Source organism: Anas acuta, chromosome 5 (assembly GCF_963932015.1).
Source record: "Anas acuta chromosome 5, bAnaAcu1.1, whole genome shotgun sequence".
In the NCBI taxonomy this organism is placed as follows: Eukaryota; Metazoa; Chordata; class Aves; order Anseriformes; family Anatidae; genus Anas; species Anas acuta.
This window is the reverse complement of record NC_088983.1, coordinates 3997845-4017125: the sequence shown is the minus strand read 5'-3', so window position 1 is coordinate 4017125 and position 19281 is coordinate 3997845. Positions and strand designations below refer to the sequence as shown.

Sequence of the window (19281 nt, the reverse complement as noted above, 5' to 3'; positions counted from 1 at the left end):
CCATCACCTCTAACCTTGCCCTGCCATGCAGAGCTCTTTCACCCTCTCTATTTTTTAATTTTAATTATTGTATTTCTCTCCTTTTTATCCACAGGTGACAGCAAAGATGCCTTCTGCCCAAAAACCCATGCGCTATGGCCACACGGAGGGCCACACGGATGTTTGCTTCGATGACACCGGGAGGTAATTTAACCTAACTCCTGGAGAGGGGGGATAAAATCTAATCCAGGGGATTATATTTTCTGTCTGCTGATTCCTCAGGAGTATCTGTACCAGCTGCTGGTGGTTATGGTGCTGGACAGATGGATTTATGGCCTGGCATGGTCTGGCAAACCCTTTATTTGCCTTTGTTGAGAACTGACTATAAGACGCATCTTTTGATGCCCTAAATTTTGAAGCAATAGACATAACTTTTATATAAGACATATATATATATATATTTACATTATATATATACATACATGCGTATGTTGGAGAAAATATGTTTATATATCCAACAAGAAATTAAAACTATAGCAGAAGAAATCCAATACTGGCTTGCTATTCTTTCTTGTTCTACTTACACTAGTTCTTGCGTGCATAAATAAAAACTGAATGTTTGTTGTTACCTGTTTTTTGATTAAAAATAAAAGGTAAGCTAGAATACAAGCCATCTCAAATGAATTTACAGTCTAAATCTTACATATTGATTATGGTTTAAATGCAAATTATCTTATCCCTTTCTTTAGGTCATTAGGCTTGCTACAAAGAGGACTGTAGGGGTAGTCTGATAACAACCTCCCCCTCCAACCACAAAGTCTTGTTTGCATAGAGTTAAGATTTAAGTATCTTCCATCAAAATGCAGATATAATAAAAAAAAAAAAAAGGCACCACCACAACAACAAAAAAACAGACATCACTGCTGAAGACCACTGGTCCAGTACTGCTGGACCCTCCAATGTCAATATTTTCAATATCAATGCAGTGTTGCTTGCAAACCTTATAGAACAGCGCCAGGAGAGTAACATCACAGTTTCTCTACTGACTTTGTAATACTTTACTGTTTAATTAGATTTTTTGGGGGACTGCATCTGGGAAAAAAAAAAGAATACAAAGCTTGATTATAGATTCAGAAAGTAATTAAAAATCCTATGCAAACGTTTACATATTTGCTTTGTACTTCAGGTTATTGTTTATTGCTTTAAAATTGTGAAAGCTAACTCTAGTAGCCTTGACAATTGAATCCTATGTCAACTATTTTTAAGAACTCTGTAGGCCTGGAACATGTTAAGCTTGGTTCACTTCAGTCAAGGGTGTGTGTTAGCGCCCTTGCTTTGGCCTCAGCTTTGTAATTAGCTGTAAAGTAAATTTTCAAGGCTGAAGAAACAATTAAATGCCCAGCCCAAAGTGAAATCAGTACTAATTAAGTCCTTTGAAAAAAAAAATAGTCTAGATTGACTTAAAATATGTAAGGGTGAGTTCAATGGGGGCTAGGCCTAACCAGACTCAGGTACTCTGTTATGGTCCTGCATTTTTTTTCTATGTTTATTAATCATGGCATTCAGTGAATAACGTAATATGTATTGTGTTTCAGTTAAAAAACAAACACTTCAGTAACATTTTCATTCTGGGATTGAAAGTCAGAGTGGCTGTCCTTTCTGTACCTGAATGTTAACAAATCCTTGTCTTTGAACAGCTGCATTGTAACTTGTGGCAGTGATGGAGATGTTAGGATTTGGGAGAACCTGGATGATGATGATCCGAAGTCCATTAATGTTGGAGAGAAGGCCTATTCATGTGCTCTAAAGGTATCGTAGTTAACAGAACTCGAGTTAAGTTCTGTCATGCTGATGTTGATACGTAACATGACTGCTGAGGCTGTTAAGATACTGCTCACATATGTAACATTATGCATACATTGAGATAATACACAGAAAAAGGCAGGAATAATATTGTGCATAGCACATTTCAGTCTGATGGAGGTTAAATATGTAGATCTTTGCCTTTGTGCCAATATATGGAAAACAACGTTGAATAGTGTTTAATCAGATTTTGTTTAAATTTGAGCCTATGTCCACATTCTGCCTTTGTGTCTAAGTGAAAATGTTAAAGCAGTGTTGAAAAAAATACTTTTCAAACAGAAAACTTCACTGAATGTGTCTACAGAATATTTTAACTAAGTATTTTATATAAACAAATACTCCTGACAACTCACTTCATCCCATACAGGCTTGAAGAGGAATTATTCCTTATACTAAAATACCATAATACTAGTTTTTCTTACTCCTCTCGCTTCACAGTCAGTTATACTTATTTCTGACTTTGATCTCCTTTTTGAAAAACAAACCCAGCAGATTAAACTAATTATGCAGTGAACTTTGTAGACTGTTTCAGTGGTTTTGCACAATGTTAGTTGCAAAAAGTTTCCCAGCATAATATGTAATCATCAAGGGTTAGGAAAAGCGTTTTTCAGTGACAGCTCAGTTCTTCAGTGCTGAGGGAATGAACGTTTTACCAACAGCCTGTAGCTGCAGCTGATTCCTACTCTTGCCCTTCCAATCTCAGAGGCTCTGAAGTGGTGCTAACAGGGGGAGGAAGGTTATGTGAAAATAGGTAAGCCAGGAAGTAGTTTTGTGTGGACCTATTTTAATACCCAAGCAAGGAGTTATAATCTATATTAATCAAGAATTACTTCATGGAGTCAGTGCCTGCTAATGCTCTGGTAATACTTTTTATTTGTTTGATTTTAATAGTTGATATTTAGTTCTCAAAATTGCTTGTAGGCCAAAATGTGCTTCTGACATTTTGTTTCTCCCTTGCTCTCCACCCCAAGTCAGAGGAGAACAGGATTCCTGCTTAACAGTAATTAGTAATAATTTCTGAGAATGCTGATTAGAGGTATTTCTGTCACCTGACTGACTTGTTCTGGCATTTGTAGTACAACCTGCTCTGTTTATTTTAATGTTAAGGCAGCTCCTTGTGGTATATCTTGAAACAGGGATTATTTGTAAGTAAGAAGGCAAATAATCCATCTATATCAATTTGTATAATAGAAAACAAATCTTTTTTTTTTCTATTTTATTTATTTAGCTTGAGAATTCTCACAGCTATTCTCTTGTGTGCAATTATTCTTATATTACATTAATAACAGAAGGTCCAAAATGTTGTCTTTATGGCAATTGTAGAAGAAGAGAGGAATTCCAGATGTTTACATCTCTTCTTCAGATATTGTCGAGTTAACTTTGCAGTCATAGAGGATATTTTTAAAATTGTTTTTCAACTATATGTGATATTTGGAGAGGAATATAAAAGGTGAAATAGATGAGAATTCATACAGATATATTAATTTGAAACTATATTCAGAACAATAATCTTTCTTCTGTTTCTTACATGCCTTTTGATATAACTTATGTATCATGCTCAATACCTGTAACATCTGTTTTCACCATTGCTTTGTAGTGTTTTGCTGTTGGTCTTCGTCATGCTGCTTATCTTTTCACACACCAAGTGAGGTGATTTGAATGGGTTCTCTTAGCAAATCAGTGCCAGAAACTGTAAAAATTATTAATTAATACAGGAGGGAGAAATCACAGAAAGGCTAAGGTTGGGAGGTCATCTGGTCATCTGAAGATCATCTGGTCCAACCCCCTGCCCAGCAGGATCACCTTGCACAGGATGGCATCCAGGCAGGTTTTGAATATCTCCAGAGAAGGAGACTCCACAACCTCTCTGGGCAACCTGTTCCAGTGCTCTGTCACCCTCACAGTTAAGAAGTGCCCTCTTGTTTTCAATTTTTGGACAGCAGTTGGAACAGTTCTGTGCTCTTAGCTTATGGGAAAAGAATTATAGTTTTGAGGGATTTATTTTTAAACAATGAGATTATGAATCCTTTTTAAAACTTCAGGAGGTTTTATTTCAAAAATATGCTTCATTAAAGACACTTTTATGGGGCACTGGTTTGTAATAAGTAATAAATCTGATCTCTTTCTCAAGTTATTTACTACTGGCTGTTGCTTTCTTTTTCTTTGTGATTTTTACTATAAATTTGGGCTGCTTTTCTTTTTTTTTCTTCCTTTTTTTTTTTATAAAAAAAGGAAATGCAGCATTTCTCTATGTATTTCAAAAATTTATTGCTGCATCCAAGTGAGGAATAGTATTCTCACTTTAAGAAGATATACTGCTGTTCTAAGTATAGGATAATTTCTTTTGTTTTGGAATCATTTTTTGATGACATCTGCCTTCTGTTTCTGCAAAGGACAAAGCTGTAGTTCATAAATTTCTCGTATTTCCCTAGTGGCATTTAACTGGCAAGTTTGGTCCAAGGATGCCCTCTCCTGATGATGTAGCATATTAATCTAAACAGGATGCAAGATTCCTCCTGTTCTAAGAGGCACTCTCTCCTATATAAAAAGATTTATTTTTTCTATCTACCTGAAGAAGGTCAGACAGTTCTTTGAAATTCATTTGTGACTTTTCTGAGAATTCATTATTTTAGTAAATATACAGGTGGGGAATGTCTTGATGGAATAAATTGCCATGTAATTAATGTCATGGATTTTTAGCCTAGCACAACAACTTGGTATTAAATCTAGCAGTTTCTAGTATATTGAAACAAAGAATAATTTTATTATCTTGTAATAGTTTGGTTTAAGTGATAAAGTATCTTAAGAAGTTACTGTGTTTCTCTTTATTTTTGTGTGGAAGAAATACAAGTTAGATTATTTCTCTGCTACTCTTGATGTCTTTTGGAGCTACTAAAGTTAATCTGCCCAAACATTGGGAACATCAGGGCATTTTTGGCTCCTTGGGCATGAACACGGTTTCACTAACAAATGTTTTTTTGTTTGTTTTTAAGAATGGAAGACTGATCACAGCAGCATCAAACAACACTGTTCAGATACATACGTTTCCTGAAGGAGCTCCTGATGGCATCCTCACTCGTTTCACCATGAACGCAAACCATGTCGTCTTTAACAGTGATGGTACCAAAATTGCTGCTGGATCTAGGTAATCTGTGCTTGATAAGGAAGAAGATTGCTATCATTCAAGGTCCAGAAACTTCCTCACATGGCGATTTTGCCAATGAGATTATTAATCCACGTACGGCTGAGGGTTTTAAAGTAATGCAAAATGCCTTCCAGGAACGGTGGTGGCGGGGGAAAGAATGAAAAGGGCTGTTAGGAAAAAATTTTCTGAGAGATATTTGATCCACCGAATAGTTTCAAGTGGAAATGTGGTGTTGTGAAATCATTCTTTCTCTTCAGGAGCCTTGAGTGTTTTCAGTTTTCAGTCTTATAAATGCATAATCGTAAGTGTTCACCCATATGGATCTCATTGCAGCATCGAGGATTTTGTTAGTGTATGCTAAGGATAATGTCTTGACTCTTTGGGATCATGGTGCTGCAAATGTATATGCACATGCAAAAGTTAGCTGGGTTCTGATTTGCACGAGAGCTTTGAGTCATTCTCTGGCATCAGTATCATCCCCCTTCTGCCAAATGATAACAAATGACAGTTGCAAGACTCCCCTGAGGGGGATTAAATGCATAGTTTAGTTAAAAGCAAACATGCTGCCCTAAGAAATTATGCAATATATGCCAGTCCTTTGACAGAGATGGCAAAATAGCAAGCAGGCAACATTCTTGTTCATTTATTTACAGCTCAGGTGGTTCTTAATTGGATTTGGTGAGCTCTTTAGGTACTCTAGCTAACCCAGGCTGCCTGCTTGCTTCTCTGCTGGAATTTGTCCTGCATTCCTACAGCAGAGATGGCAGAACATTACATCTGCAGCCTGCCTCCTCTAAGCATGAATTGAACTAGAAAGCAATTTGGATCATTATGCTGGACTGTAAATTCTGGCAGCTGCAGAGCAGACACGGGAGCTCCACCAAAACTGGGCGACTGGACAGCTGGGGACAGTAACTGTTCTAATCTCTAAATCCGACAGAGATCATGAATTTGGGCTCTTTGCCAGTGCTCGTCTCTGAGGGAACAGCTCTGCCCCAGGATCTGAGTTTGATTAGAGAGATTAAGCAGACAACACCCTCTTTCTGTTTCTAAAAACTTTTACAAAAAGCCAGTCCTTCTGCAGCCTGACCAGGGTCCTCTCGTTAGGAAAAAGAACTTGTGAAACTGAGGTCACCCCTTGATGAGGTCTTCTGTTAGGCATGAAGGAGGTGACATCTGGGATATGAGGGAATGCAGCTAAGAATGCAGCCTTTACTTGTCACAGATTGCTCCATTATTACATGAAGTCTGTAAACTTAGATTTGTATAAGTTTAACGTCGAGGTGGCTGCCAAAATTCACTTAAACTGTTTGAAAAATAGTTCTGTGGCTTCTTAAATAAGCAAAAGCTATCTTACTGCCTGCATTTTCTTTCACGTTTCTTTGCCTTATTTAAGAGACAACATTACTTCAGTTGTCTCACAATGGAGTTTATAGACTTCTTTTTATGACTGTTTGGCTAGCATTTAGGTATTAGACAAAACAAAGGTTGCAATTCTGTGTGTAGTTGAGGTAATGACTAACCCTACAGAGCCCCAAATTCCTCTTTGAAAATGTTGCAGTGAAGTATGACAGGGAGTAGTACCAAAAGATTGTCATGGCAGCTCTTTGGCTTAGAAGTTATTGGCATTGATTTTTTGAATTAAACTGCAGTTATGTCTGTAATTTTGGAAAGGGGAGTAAAGTTGAAAAAGGAAAAAAAAAAAAAAAGAAATTATGATATCTGATGCAATAAATGGTCTTATTAATCCTGTTAAAAACTTTAAAAAATAAAATATTTTGTGCTATCTTTTTTGGCCAAGAGAATGATGATGAATATAGGTCCCATTTAACAGACAGATACCAGAAAACTGGCTTAACAAGTACTAAGCACAGGTTTTTACTTAGTCTCATTGAATATAATATTCAACAGATTTGTGGTCTGTGTATATGTAATATCCTCTTCAGAGAGTAACCGTATTTTATGAACTTTGATTTAAACAAAAATGATCTGGTGATGTAACCTTGCTCCTCTTGTAGTAAGCCTCGAGATTCTCATTTTCCCTTGGATCATAGTGTCAAGAGTTACAACTTCCCCAAAAGATAGTTAGTGTCCGATTTAATTTTTGTAGCTGTAAACAAATACTCTGTCACTGTTGATACCAACGTTGATAATCTTACAACTGTGCCATTATGATTTACAGTGACTTTATGGTCAAAGTTGTGGAGGTGACTGACAGCAGCAAGCAGAAAACGTTCCGAGGACACGATGCTCCTGTTCTAAGCCTGTCTTTTGACCCCAGGGATGTTTATCTGGTAAAAACAAAAACAACTTGTTTACTTTCTTCTTTGAATTTCCTTCTCCATGGGAGGGGGGAGTTATTTTTGGAGTAAAACAGCAGTGAGCGGGGACATAAGACTACTTAATTTCAGCTGACTACTGCTGATGGAATGTGTGAGAATTTGTTGCCTCCCAGGGGAGCTCGGTCTTTGCTTTCCCACTCAATTACCGTCTATGTTCTTCTGGAATCTATTGCCAATCTGATTTTAGAGGTGGAAAGGTATTTCACTAAAGTAATTTAAGATTAGTTTTGAGCCTTTTTTGTAATTCCAGTATCTTGGAGTTGACTGGTTTTATCAAGATGATTTACATTTCCATTAGAAAGCTTTAAGTCTTAAAATGGTTTAAACTGGAAGACTTTCTTTTTCAAACTACTTATGTATTATATGTCTGTAGCATTGGTTGTAGTTTTTTTAATATATATTGTGGCATTAATTTATCAATGTCTTTAATATTTATTTTATTATTATTTAATTTATTGTATTTATTTAATTTCTCTTTCACAGGCATCAGCAAGCTGCGATGGCACTGTCAGAGTATGGAAAATTGAAGATCAGGTAAGAGGCCTGCCTTTCAAGTTGTTTTATAAGAAAGCAGGGACTTCACAGACAACAAAAAGAACTAGACTAAAATCATCCTGCTGGAATAAATCTTTGATATGTCATCAGTAACTGCTGACAGTATTTGCAAAAAAAAAAAGTTTATATATAAAATTAATTTGCAAATAAAAGGGGAGCTATGCATTGGAACTCCTGAAAGAAGAGATGGTGAATGGAGAATTCATTTTTCTTAGGAAGAAGTTTGACAGTACTTTATAGAATACTTCTACCTATTTCTGGGAGAAATTCCAAGCCTGAGTGTGAAATACTGCCTGGGTAGCTGTGGGCTGTTATTTCTGCCTGTGGTATCCCTAATTTCCTTTGTTGATGTTTCTTCATTGGTCAAAATTGTGTATTTCGTCCTCAGTGTATTTGAAAATTACCCTTCACGTGAAAGTAGCAATTAACCATCATATTTCTTGGTTCATAGAATCATAGAATGGTTTGGGTTGGAAGGGACCTTAAAGATCGTCCAGTTCCAACCCCCTGCCACAAGGTGGGCTACCATGGTTTCAGAATTTCAGCTAGTTGCTTTCAGGGTTAAGAAAGAAATTTTTATGCTAATAAACACTTGTCTAGACATATTTTGTTTCTATTTATTTTTCCTGTGCTCCCTATGAAATACTGAATAATTTTCAGGATTGAAGACTGACCAGTGAGGGTGAAATCATGTTCAGAGATGCTACGCAGCATCTTCTTCTATGAACCTTCTGGGTAGTTAGTCTTGATCATGTGAACATGGTTACTTTGATTTGATATTAGGAGGAGGTTTGGTTTTCACATGCCAAGATTGGTGAAGCGATGCCCATTTTTCTTTGATAGGGATTTTTGTGCACAGCATTGCTTTCATCTCTCTTGCTCTCTGTGGCACACATAGTTGGTTTTCCAAGGACTCAAAGTTTGACTTAGTGCATACCAACCTTTTTTATTTGTAGAAATAGGACTATGTTATAATGAGTAAAAGTCTTACTAAAAGATAACGGGCTTGCTATTCTTCTCTGTTTAAAAAAAAAACCACACAACCGAACAACAACAAAAACCCACTTCAGAACAATTACTCATGAGGGGGATGTAAATCACAGTTTGAAGAACATAATTTATTAGAAATACAATAATTGGGCTCAGATTGGCAATATTTGTGCAAATAATTTTCTCTGCTGGCCTTGCACTCTAAGGAACTTGAGAAGAGTTTCAGGTGAACGCTGTTAATAAAGCAGCTCTGCATGTATGTGGGATTATTTTTGGTAAATGCCATTATTGATTGGAATAAGAATCCATGTGGAATTACTCCTATAACTGCACTTTGGTATGTACTTCACACTTGTAATTGCTACTTCTTAAAACAAAACCATATTACTAATATGAAATCCAGTGTTCTAGTCTGACAGTGGGTGCCTTTTGGGGCAATTAGGCTGTGTCCTGGGACCGTGACAGTGATGGATATCATCTGTGCTGTAATACGAGAACGTGGCAATTCATTCATGTTTGTATTGTTCTGGTGACATTCAGGCTGATGCGTGTCACCTTCCTACAGTCAATCTGGATTTGACAAATGCCGTTTGGCTAGATATCTCTCTTTATAACATAAATATATGTGAGCTCATGTTCTGTACTTCATTAAAAACACTTGTTCTCTGGTCTCATTTCTCTGACAAGTTGTTGCATTGTAGTTAAAAATATTTTCAGGTCTACATTGGCAGAATATTTTGCAGCATTTTTTTTTCTTTTCTTTTTTTAAAAGGGTAGGCACCATTGTATTCAGATGAAGGAAATTATTTTGGTTCCAGAAATGGTGTATCTTGTTTCCTTTTAGTTTTTTTCCACACTTCTTCAGGAATCTTTAAAATACAGTAGGTTTTCACAGAATTAGAGAACTCATTTTTGAATATTCTGTTTTCAGACATGCGTGACAAATTGGCTACTGCTGCAGAAATGTAATGATGTGATAAATGCTAAATCGATATGCAGGCTTGGCTGGCAACCTGGCAGTGGGAAGGTAAGTGACAGATTGTTCCAGCCATATCTTAATCCTTCATTTCTCTTTGGGAGTACAGTAGAATTCAATCCAGGCAAGTGCAAATTCTAGCTCCAGGGACTAAGGAAAATGTTTGGGATGAAGTTCACTTTTAGGAAAAACAAACCTGGAAATGGTTACTTTAAATACCAGGCTGTGTTTGCCAGCAGTCCAGCTGTCAGCCCAAAACTATGTTAAAGAATCATGTTGTGCTGCGCAGGAAAGAAGATTGTACATGAGGTAAACAATCTAATTGTTCACAGCAGAGCATCAAAAGAGTTCTGACTTGCTGTGCTTAAATTTTGTTGCATCAGTAGTCTTGCTCTGCAAATGTATCCTATGTAGTAAGTTGTTTCTGATCTAGTGGGAGATGTCCCTACCCATGGCACAGAGGTTGGGACTAGATGATCTTTAAGGTCCCTTCCAACCTCAATCATTCCAAGAGTGTCATGTGCAGATCACTTACCAAAATAGGTTGGGGGACAGAAGTTTGCATCGCTGTGTGGATGTCTTTGTATCAGGTAACCTAGAATACCCCTGCAGCATCTAAAGTGCAAAGGGGAGGGGAGAAGGGAGCAGATAAATTCAAACCCACATGAAACAAGGCATGTTGCACCATATTTGAAGTAAAGGGCAGGGAATTGAGCAAGAGTTGGCCATTTGGGGAAAAATTGCTTTGTGGCTTCTGTCCTGGCCTGTTGGCTGCAATAATAAAGGATGAATAGGCTCTGCCAAACTATTGACATTCTAGTATGCGCAGGGTCAAAAGAGTATTTTCCAGTGTTTTCTCACAGTTTTGACTTGAATAATCTCTATTTCTTTGTATGCTTGTGCACACATGAAGTGTAGGAAGCTGCCTTGCATCTATTATAAAGCAGATTATTAGAAATCATAAAAACAGAAAACCAAACAAATAAAAAAAACCCACACCCATATCCCAAGAAGTAAACAGGCAGTAATGTTATGTAGGTTTGTGAAATACCAAATGAGCTATTTCAGGAATCAGCTATTCAGGTAAGATTTATAGAGAAATTGTAACCTGATCAAAAAAAGTTTGGGGAGGGAGAAGGAGGGAGAACATAAGCCTTATGCTCAGAACATTGAACTATTTATGCGTGTTTGTTAGCTGTTCATGAATAAGAACTTTTAACCTTAAGTTGCAGCTGTCATTATCGTCTGTTTTCTGCCAGGAAGAAATGAAGATTGAAATGAAAACAGCCATTATTTGCTGTGTTGCATATGGAAAGCATCGGAGAACTTTGTAATTCAAGATTACTTCTGTAGCGTTCTTTTCTTTCTCAGTTGGCACTGCTAGGATGCTAAGAGAACTGTTAAATACTTAGACAGCCACAAGTGTGATACTTTGGAATGAAGGAGCTATGCTAGTTCTTTGAATGTTTTGCTTGGAAGATAATTTGTTCTAAATTGCCTAAATCTTGTTTCCTTGGAACAGTTGCTGGCAATTCCTGTAGACAAAGTTGTTAAACTATACAGAAGAGAAACCTGGGATAATAAATTTGATCTATCAGATACTTCCATCACACAGGTAAGTACATAAACTAGCTGCTTACTAAATCTTTCAAAGTTTAAGTGTTATTCTGCCTGAAGTTATCTTCTGGACAGTACGGTTCTATTCCCTGTCCTCTTGGTAATGATTGGTTACCCTTTCATTTCTGATCCTGTTACTTTGTGTTGGAAACCAAGGCAAGAAATACTAGAGGAGTGTCAAACATGTTTGTAGCTCTGGTTCCCCTATTTATCTTGTGAAAACCCACCAGGTCTGTAAAGTCAACTGGTGAGTCACTGAGTGAAGCCGAAGAATATCTGTTTTCACAAATTGTTCTAAATGCATAGCATTTTGGGGAAAATCTCAGGAGTATTTCTTTATACAATAGAGATACCCTTTGTTTGCTTTATTAACTTGAAATTTAGCTACACAATAGCCTTAACTGTGCCATCTTCTTGCTTTTGACCTCATGATCTATCTGGAAACCTTTGTGTGAAACTACAACTTTGCTGGTTAATTGTTAGGTATATAGAGTCTGCATTAATACTTTTCAGTGACTTGAAATTATACTGGAATATATAACAACTGGAATGTTAATAAGATACGGAATACAGTCTTTGATTTTGATTTTTGAAGCTCTATTAATTAAGCTTAAAAAAAAAAGCTTTGTTCAGCGCCAAGTTTGTAAAATATGCTCTTTCTGTGTGCATGTCTAGAATCAGGGTTTGTTTGACCTCATGGCAGCCTTTAGTGACAGAAGATAAATATTATAGGAGAAAAATAAGTGTACTGTCTTTAAGGAATGGTTTTTCTGGGAACTGCCTGCAGCCAGCTCTAGTATGGGAGGCTGGATGTGGTTTGCTAAAGATTAAGATTTCTTCCTTCCAGAATGTCTGCTTTATACTTCAGTATATGAATGCTCTGTATGGATTGGTAATACTTCTTTTTATTTAAATTTTCTTTTTCCCTAGCCCTTGAATGTCGTGGCCTGGTCTCCCTGTGGGCAGTACCTGGTAGCTGGAAGTGTGGATGGGAGTATTGTGGTGTGGAAGGTGGAAACCCAGGAGTGCATAGAGAGGTACGTAGTGCTGTTCCATAATTCCCTAAACATATGCTGCTTCTTGAAATAGAATTTTGTTAAATCTCTGTGCAGAATCCGGCACTTGCTCTTGTTAAACTTCACGTGGCTGGTGATTGCCCAGTCTTCTAATTCATCAAGATCTCTTGGCAAAGCCTCTCTACTATCAAGGGAGTCAACAGCTCCTCTTAATTTACCCAACTAGTGGCCACCAGCCTGATGGAGCTCTTTTTGCTCTAACCCTTTGAGCCTGACCCATCAGCCAGTTGTTCACCCATCACATTATGGTTTTGTCTAACCATGTGCTGGACATTTTGGCTGGAATGTACCTTGAGAGACTGTATTGAAAGCTTTGCTAAAATCCAAAAAGATCACGTCTACTGGCTTCTCTTGGTCAGCTAGGTGAAATTAAGTTCGTTAAGCAGGACTTTTCTTTTGTCAACCTGTGTTGGGGATGACCAATGACCAGGTTGTCTTTCATGTGCCTTTCCGTAAATCCTAGAATAACCTCCATGATTTTACCGGGCACTGACATGAGACTGACAGGCCTGTAATTACCAGGGTCTCCTTTCTTTCCGTTCTTGAAAACTGGGGCAACGTTGGCCAGCTTCCAGTGGACAAGGATCCCTCCAGATTCCCAAGACCATTGAAAAATAATCGAGAGGAATCTCGAGATGACCTCAGCCAGCTGAGCTCCCCGGGATGAATCCCATCAGACCCCATAAAGTTGGGTGCCTCCAGCTGGAGCCGCAACCCCCCTATAAGTCTGGAGCCGGCTGGGAGGCTATGCTCAGGGCTCTGGGGGTCCCAGGGCCCCAAAATGTAACTGCGTTGGCCGGGAATCGAACCCGGGTCAACTGCTTGGAAGGCAGCTATGCTCACCACTATACCACCAACGCCAGCTGGCAGGGCTGCAGGAGACAGTGCTTAAGAGCTCAGGCTGAGCAATCCCACGCTGCTGGCCCCAGAGGTGGTCGCTGACCGTGTCAGGAGAGGGGATGCAAGCCAGGATTTGTGGGATCGGGGCGATGCTGCAACACAGGGCCACTGTTCAGTCTAGACTTGAGCAAGGGAGCAGGAGGAGATCACCTTGTGCAACCCGGGTGAGGTGCACTAATGGCTCAGGTCACGTGCGGACGGGAATTTGAGGGCTGCCACATCATTCCTGCGCTCTACCACGAAGCAGCTGCCAGGAGAGTATGACTGTCAGGTAGAAACGTGGCATAGCCCTGCCATATCTGGTAGGCACAGAAATATGTTCTGATTCATACGATGTGTTGCTTTCTTTCTGCCCAGCTAAAAGAATCTGGAAACGTTAAGTTCCTAGAAATAGAACGGGGGATGGACATGAATATGGGCTTGTGTTCAAATTCCGTGGTCTAGTTCTGCGTGCAATGGGAATGTTTTTACTTCTGATTGATTAAAGGATAGTTTTAATGGAAATAAATCTTCCTCAGGTTGCAAACGCCAGGATTGTTGGCAGTAAGAGGCATCTTCTAAAGGGTGTGGGGAATACTGACACAGTGAGTCAGCCGTCCTCACCTTTGGGCAAAAAAAAGAGCCAAAAGGCATTTCATCTCTGTTAACTAAAGGGAGGAACAGAAGGGAGGCTTTCAGTGACTGATTATCTTGAGTAAGAAACATGATTTTTACTCTAATGCATATGTTAGGAATTAGACAGACCGTGTAAATGATTCATGGCAGGGTTGTTTTGTGAGAATAAAGCAGGGAGAAGATGGAGGACTAACTCATCAGTTTGGTACAAGAGAAGCAGCTGAGTGTTCGTTTTATAGCTGGATGGTTTGGAATGTGTGGCTGCTGGGGAATTACTTTGTCTTTTCTACATCTATCAGGAGCTGTTTTATGAAAATGATTCTGATTGATTCTAAAGCTTAAATAATTTCCTCCACAGAGAAGTAAGGCCTGCTGTGTTTTTTATAGTAGTTATTTATGCTGAAGTTTAACTTATGAATTATTTTACCGTGTGTATGTATTTTATTATGTTGTTTTCTAATACCAGCAAGTATTACCACTGCTTACAATAATGCTTCTGCCCTGAGAAGCTTAATACATTCCAGTATTTTCATACTCTTTTCAGGACAAAACATGAGAAAAATTACTCAATTTGTGGACTGGCATGGCACCCCAAGTACAGGCAAATAGCTTATACAGATACTGAAGGAAATCTGGGGTTGTTGGAAGATATCGGTGATGCGAAGAAAACAAATGACAAGGTAATTAGTGCCAATTATTAGCTTTAATATTTAACCCATCAAATTATATTGAGCATTCTGTATTGGGTGTTGAAATTTCCTTCTTGTTTGTTAATTCATTCCTTGAGTTCCATGTCCAAAGGAAGATTTAATCACAGACTCACAGGCTGGTTTGGGTTGGCAGAGACCTCACAGCCCATCTAATCCCAGCCCCTGCCACCAGCCCAGGCTGCCCCCAGCCCCATCCAACCTGGCCTTGGGCACTGCCAGGGATGGAGCAGCCACAGCTCCTCAGGGCAGCCTGCGCCAGGGCCTTATCACCCTCAACATGAAGAATTTCTTCCTCTTATCTAACCTAAACTTACCCTTTTTCAGTTGAAAAGCCATTACTCCTTGTCCCATCACTACACTCCCTGATAAAGAGTCCCTCTCCAGCTTTCTTGTAGGCTCCCTTTAGGTACTGGAAGGAATTACCATGATTAAATAACAATTATAATTAATAACAATAATTAATAGCTGCTAAATGAAAAAATAATGATAATTGCTAACATGGTTCTAGGTTGCCAGTACAGCGGCAAAAGACTACAATGATCTCTTTGATGGAGACGATGACGACTATTTAAATGGAGATGCAATCGAGCCACCCTCTTCCCCAACCCCGGGAGCTAATGAAGATCACGGTGATGATGATGACCTTATGCCAACTGCAAGCCATCAGAGACGGGCAATACTTGATGACGATGATAACTCGTTAGGTACAAAATGAACTAATTCTCCAGAGCTCTAGAATGTTGTTATTGAGACAAACTCTTAGCATCCTCTCTTGGCATCCCCTAATCAAATGTATTTTGTTTTATTTTTCTGGTCAAGTCTTCACTGTTTTAGTTCTGTGTTTTTTTTTTTTTTGCCTGTTTTCTGCCATAATACTGGGAAGAGGTAATACATAAATGTATTTTTGTGTTTTAAATTTTTAGATATCGGGATGATAAAAGCTAATTCCAATCTTCTTGCTAAGGATGATGATGATGATGATCAGACTGGTGGCTTTCCAGCTTTGCCAGCATCTTCTACACAACAGCATTTCTATGATGGGCCATTGCCAACCCCCAGGCAAAAGCCTTTCCAGTCTGGCTCCACTCCTGCACATCTCATGCATCGTTTCATGGTAAATCTCATGGCTGTGCTGCCACATAGATGTAGTTGCTTTGTTAGCATTTTCCTGGTTTTGCTGGGTCTTAATCTAATCATTTCCAGCTGCATGTGTCTGGTATTTTTTTAATACTTCATAGTGTAAACTAAATGGTGAAAAGTAGCTTTGTGCTAATGCAGACTGCATAATTTTATGCCATACGTTTAGGTTGCTTTTGATGTAAAAATAAATATTTGGTTCAAGACTAAAGTAAGCAATAAAGTTTGTGCCTGAGTTACTGAAGTTGAACAAATCTGTTTTGAAATTCCGTTTCAGCTTGGAACTTGTGGATACTTTTGTCCTTTTAGGACTTTTTTGTCCATCACCCATTATTTCTTTATAACTGCAAGTTGTTAATGATTAATTTTGCAAAGAGAAATTTGGTTAAGCAATGAGAATAAAATTATTTTTGGCCTAATTCAACTGTTTTAGAAACTACCAGCCATGACTCTGCAAGTCTTTGGTCTGTCACCTATTGTTTCAGACAGGAGGTTATAGGAGGCTGTTCTAGGGCAGTCAACATGCTTGATTATTATTATTGTGATTTTTATTTATTTTTAATAGGTTTGGAATTCTGTTGGCATCATTCGCTGCTACAATGATGAGCAGGACAATGCCATAGATATCGAATTTCATGATACCTCTGTACACCATGCAACACACCTGCCCAACTCTCTGAATCACACCATGGCTGACCTCTCCACCGAAGCTATTTTGCTAGCCTGTGAAAGCACAGAGGAACTTGCAAGGTAAGTCACGGCTTTGCTCTGTCAAACCCGTAGTATGGAATTACATTTAGCATATTTCCTATATTTCAGCTTTTATCACTTTTTTTTGGAGATTTTTGGCTTTTGATCTTGCTTTTTTATTTATGGGACCGCTTTTGAGGAGGATTTTTCACACCCACCCACTTGTAGCCTTCAAGGTATTGAAGGATATATTTTGTTTCCTGAGGTTTTTCTCTAAATCCTGTTTTTCAAGTGTATATACTAGAAAGTTCATGCATTGCTAGCTCAAAGGAAATTGTAAACATGCACAATAGTCCTTCAGTCAGCTCAGATCAATGATAAATTGTAAGGGCTCTGCTATTTCTTTTCATGCTGTTGCTATGGAAAGATGTTTGGAGCTACCTGAAGAATTACCATGTGAAGAACACAAGTTCAGGAAACCATAGTAGAAAACTCCAAGCAGCTGGACTACTCTGCTCTTGTATTTAAGAAAGACATCGTGTGGGTTTTTTGTTTGTTTGTTTTTGTGGAAATGTGTTGAAGGAAGAACTTTCTGCCTTTTTTGGGGAACATACAACACTGTGATAACTTGAAAAGCAAATTTAATCTATAGGAGTATTATTTCCATGTATTGGTTGTCTGACTATGATTATTTTTTTCCTAAATGAGGTAAACATTTGAGTTATTTATTGAAAGCTGTGGTGTCTGTAAATGGGTTGCAGACAATTTTAAGTCATTAAGATTGCAGAATCCAAGTTCCTAATCTTTTGCTCCTGAAGGATATCACAATGTGACAGGCTTATAATCAGGCCTGATTGTCAGGGCTACTGAACACCTTCAGTTCTTGCAATGTTAATTAAGCAAGATGCTTATCTCTTTCCATATAAAAATTGCCACTCAGACCTCTGAAGTGTCTCTGCTTCATGCTTTAGAGGCTGTAAATCTGCAGTGCTGGAGACTGAGCAGGCTCTTCAGTTCTTGAATAAAAACAAAAACAGCTTTGCAAATGACCACTTGTAATCTGTCGGATGACGCAGTTCCTAATGACAGTCACATATTCTAGGTCTCTGATAGAAACATAATATATTGCTGTAGATAAAACACATGATGTATTTTCAGATATTGTGTTTTTCTTCTTGTGATGCTTCACTGCTGTTCTTTGTCTCTGTTTTAGCAAGCTCCACTGCATTCATTTTAGCTCGTGGGATACAAACAAGGAGTGGACGGTAGATATGCCAAAGGATGAAGATATTGAGGCTATCTGTCTAGGTCAGGGCTGGGCTGCTTGTGCCACCAGCGCCTTGCTGGTTCGTCTGTTCACAGTTGGAGGAGTTCAGAAAGAGATCTTCAGTCTCCCAGGTCCTGTGGTGGCCATGGCAGGACATGGAGAGCAGTTGATGGTTATTTATCACAGAGGTATTTTCTCCCTTCTGTCTTTTTTGAACTATGCTTTCTTTCAATCCTTGTCTGTTACTGGCTTCAAATACTGGTTAATTTGTGCATAATCACCAGAATTGTTTTACTTTTCCTTCTTCTTGTCTGCTTGATGACACCTTACTGTTACAACCTATAACTCTTTGGAATCTGACAGCACAGTCTATGTTTTATGTCAGGATGCCTAACTTAACTTGTGGGGAACGGGAGAATTTTGTAACTGTTGCATAAATAGATTAAATATAGGTTTCAGATATGCCAAAATGAATTACTGGAGGAAAATAAGGGACTATTTTGTTATGCATGCTTTGTACGTCAAAAATGACAAATAGTTGCTTGTCTGATACTTGTATTCATGGATAATGCTGCCTTAGAATTAGTTTTTGATTCAAAACTTATTTAAATTTAGCCAAGAGACAAGACATTTCTTTGCTTTTTGATATAGTCATTGAACAACTTCATCCTAGGTACTGGATTTGATGGGGACCAATGCCTTGGAGTACAGCTGATAGAGCTAGGAAAAAAGAAAAAGCAAGTTTTGCACGGAGACCCTCTTTCTCTTACAAAGAAGTCCTATCTGACATGGGTTGGATTCTCAGCAGAAGGTATGAATAACATTGAGAAATCTTGATGTTAGGTGATTTTTGGAGCAGGGGTTGGCTAACTAATGCCCGCTTTGGCGTTAGTTAGTAGAAAACGTGGTCCTGGGACCTAGATTTCCCCTCCCCATCCTGAGCCTCCTCTATGCTAAACAAAACTGTTTTTCTGTTCTTTATAAATATTTATAAGAAATCTTTAATATGTTTCTACTCTGAGTAGAATACACTTGAGTATTACCAGAATTTAATTTCCCGATCAGTTGCCCTGCTCAGCAAAAAGAAATAAACTGCATAAGTGCATCATAATTGGCATGTTCAACATAACTATCTCAGCAGATGTCCCCACAGAAAAGCTGGTAGCTTGGGAGGAGTTTGTATGATAACTAGAAAAAAGTAATTGTCAGATAGCTAACTTTTTTTTGGGATCTATCCAAGTAACAGATTTTGAGTTCGTGAAATGTTTTCAAGTCTTGAATTTGAACATGAGTCAGTAGCAGTGGTATTGGCTGTCAGAAGGTGGCGCATCTTTCTAAGGAAACTAGTTTTTCCCAGTTAGGTTGTACTGTTTGGCTTACTGTCTTTGAGTTATGCAAAACGTCATTTCCCAGCAGTAT

The 19281-nt window shown here is 38.3% G+C and overlaps 1 protein-coding gene and 1 non-coding gene across 2 annotated transcripts in view; one reads left to right on the top strand and one right to left on the bottom strand.

The window, feature by feature from the left end:
* WDHD1 (WD repeat and HMG-box DNA binding protein 1) overlaps positions 1 to 19281 on the top strand; it is a 31777-nt gene that overhangs the window by 419 nt on the left and 12077 nt on the right. Inside the window, exons 2-15 of the mRNA XM_068682326.1 lie at positions 95 to 183; positions 1677 to 1788; positions 4836 to 4987; positions 7170 to 7281; positions 7813 to 7863; positions 9806 to 9901; positions 11373 to 11465; positions 12398 to 12504; positions 14603 to 14738; positions 15277 to 15472; positions 15692 to 15882; positions 16471 to 16655; positions 17809 to 18050; positions 18536 to 18673. Coding sequence (XP_068538427.1) covers positions 107 to 183; positions 1677 to 1788; positions 4836 to 4987; positions 7170 to 7281; positions 7813 to 7863; positions 9806 to 9901; positions 11373 to 11465; positions 12398 to 12504; positions 14603 to 14738; positions 15277 to 15472; positions 15692 to 15882; positions 16471 to 16655; positions 17809 to 18050; positions 18536 to 18673 — 1888 coding nt within the window. The 5' untranslated portion in view covers positions 95 to 106. The remainder of the gene's footprint in view (positions 1 to 94; positions 184 to 1676; positions 1789 to 4835; positions 4988 to 7169; positions 7282 to 7812; positions 7864 to 9805; positions 9902 to 11372; positions 11466 to 12397; positions 12505 to 14602; positions 14739 to 15276; positions 15473 to 15691; positions 15883 to 16470; positions 16656 to 17808; positions 18051 to 18535; positions 18674 to 19281) is intronic.
* On the bottom strand, positions 13332 to 13403 carry TRNAG-UCC (transfer RNA glycine (anticodon UCC)). Its single transcript has one exon. It is a non-coding gene; the product is annotated as a tRNA-Gly (tRNA).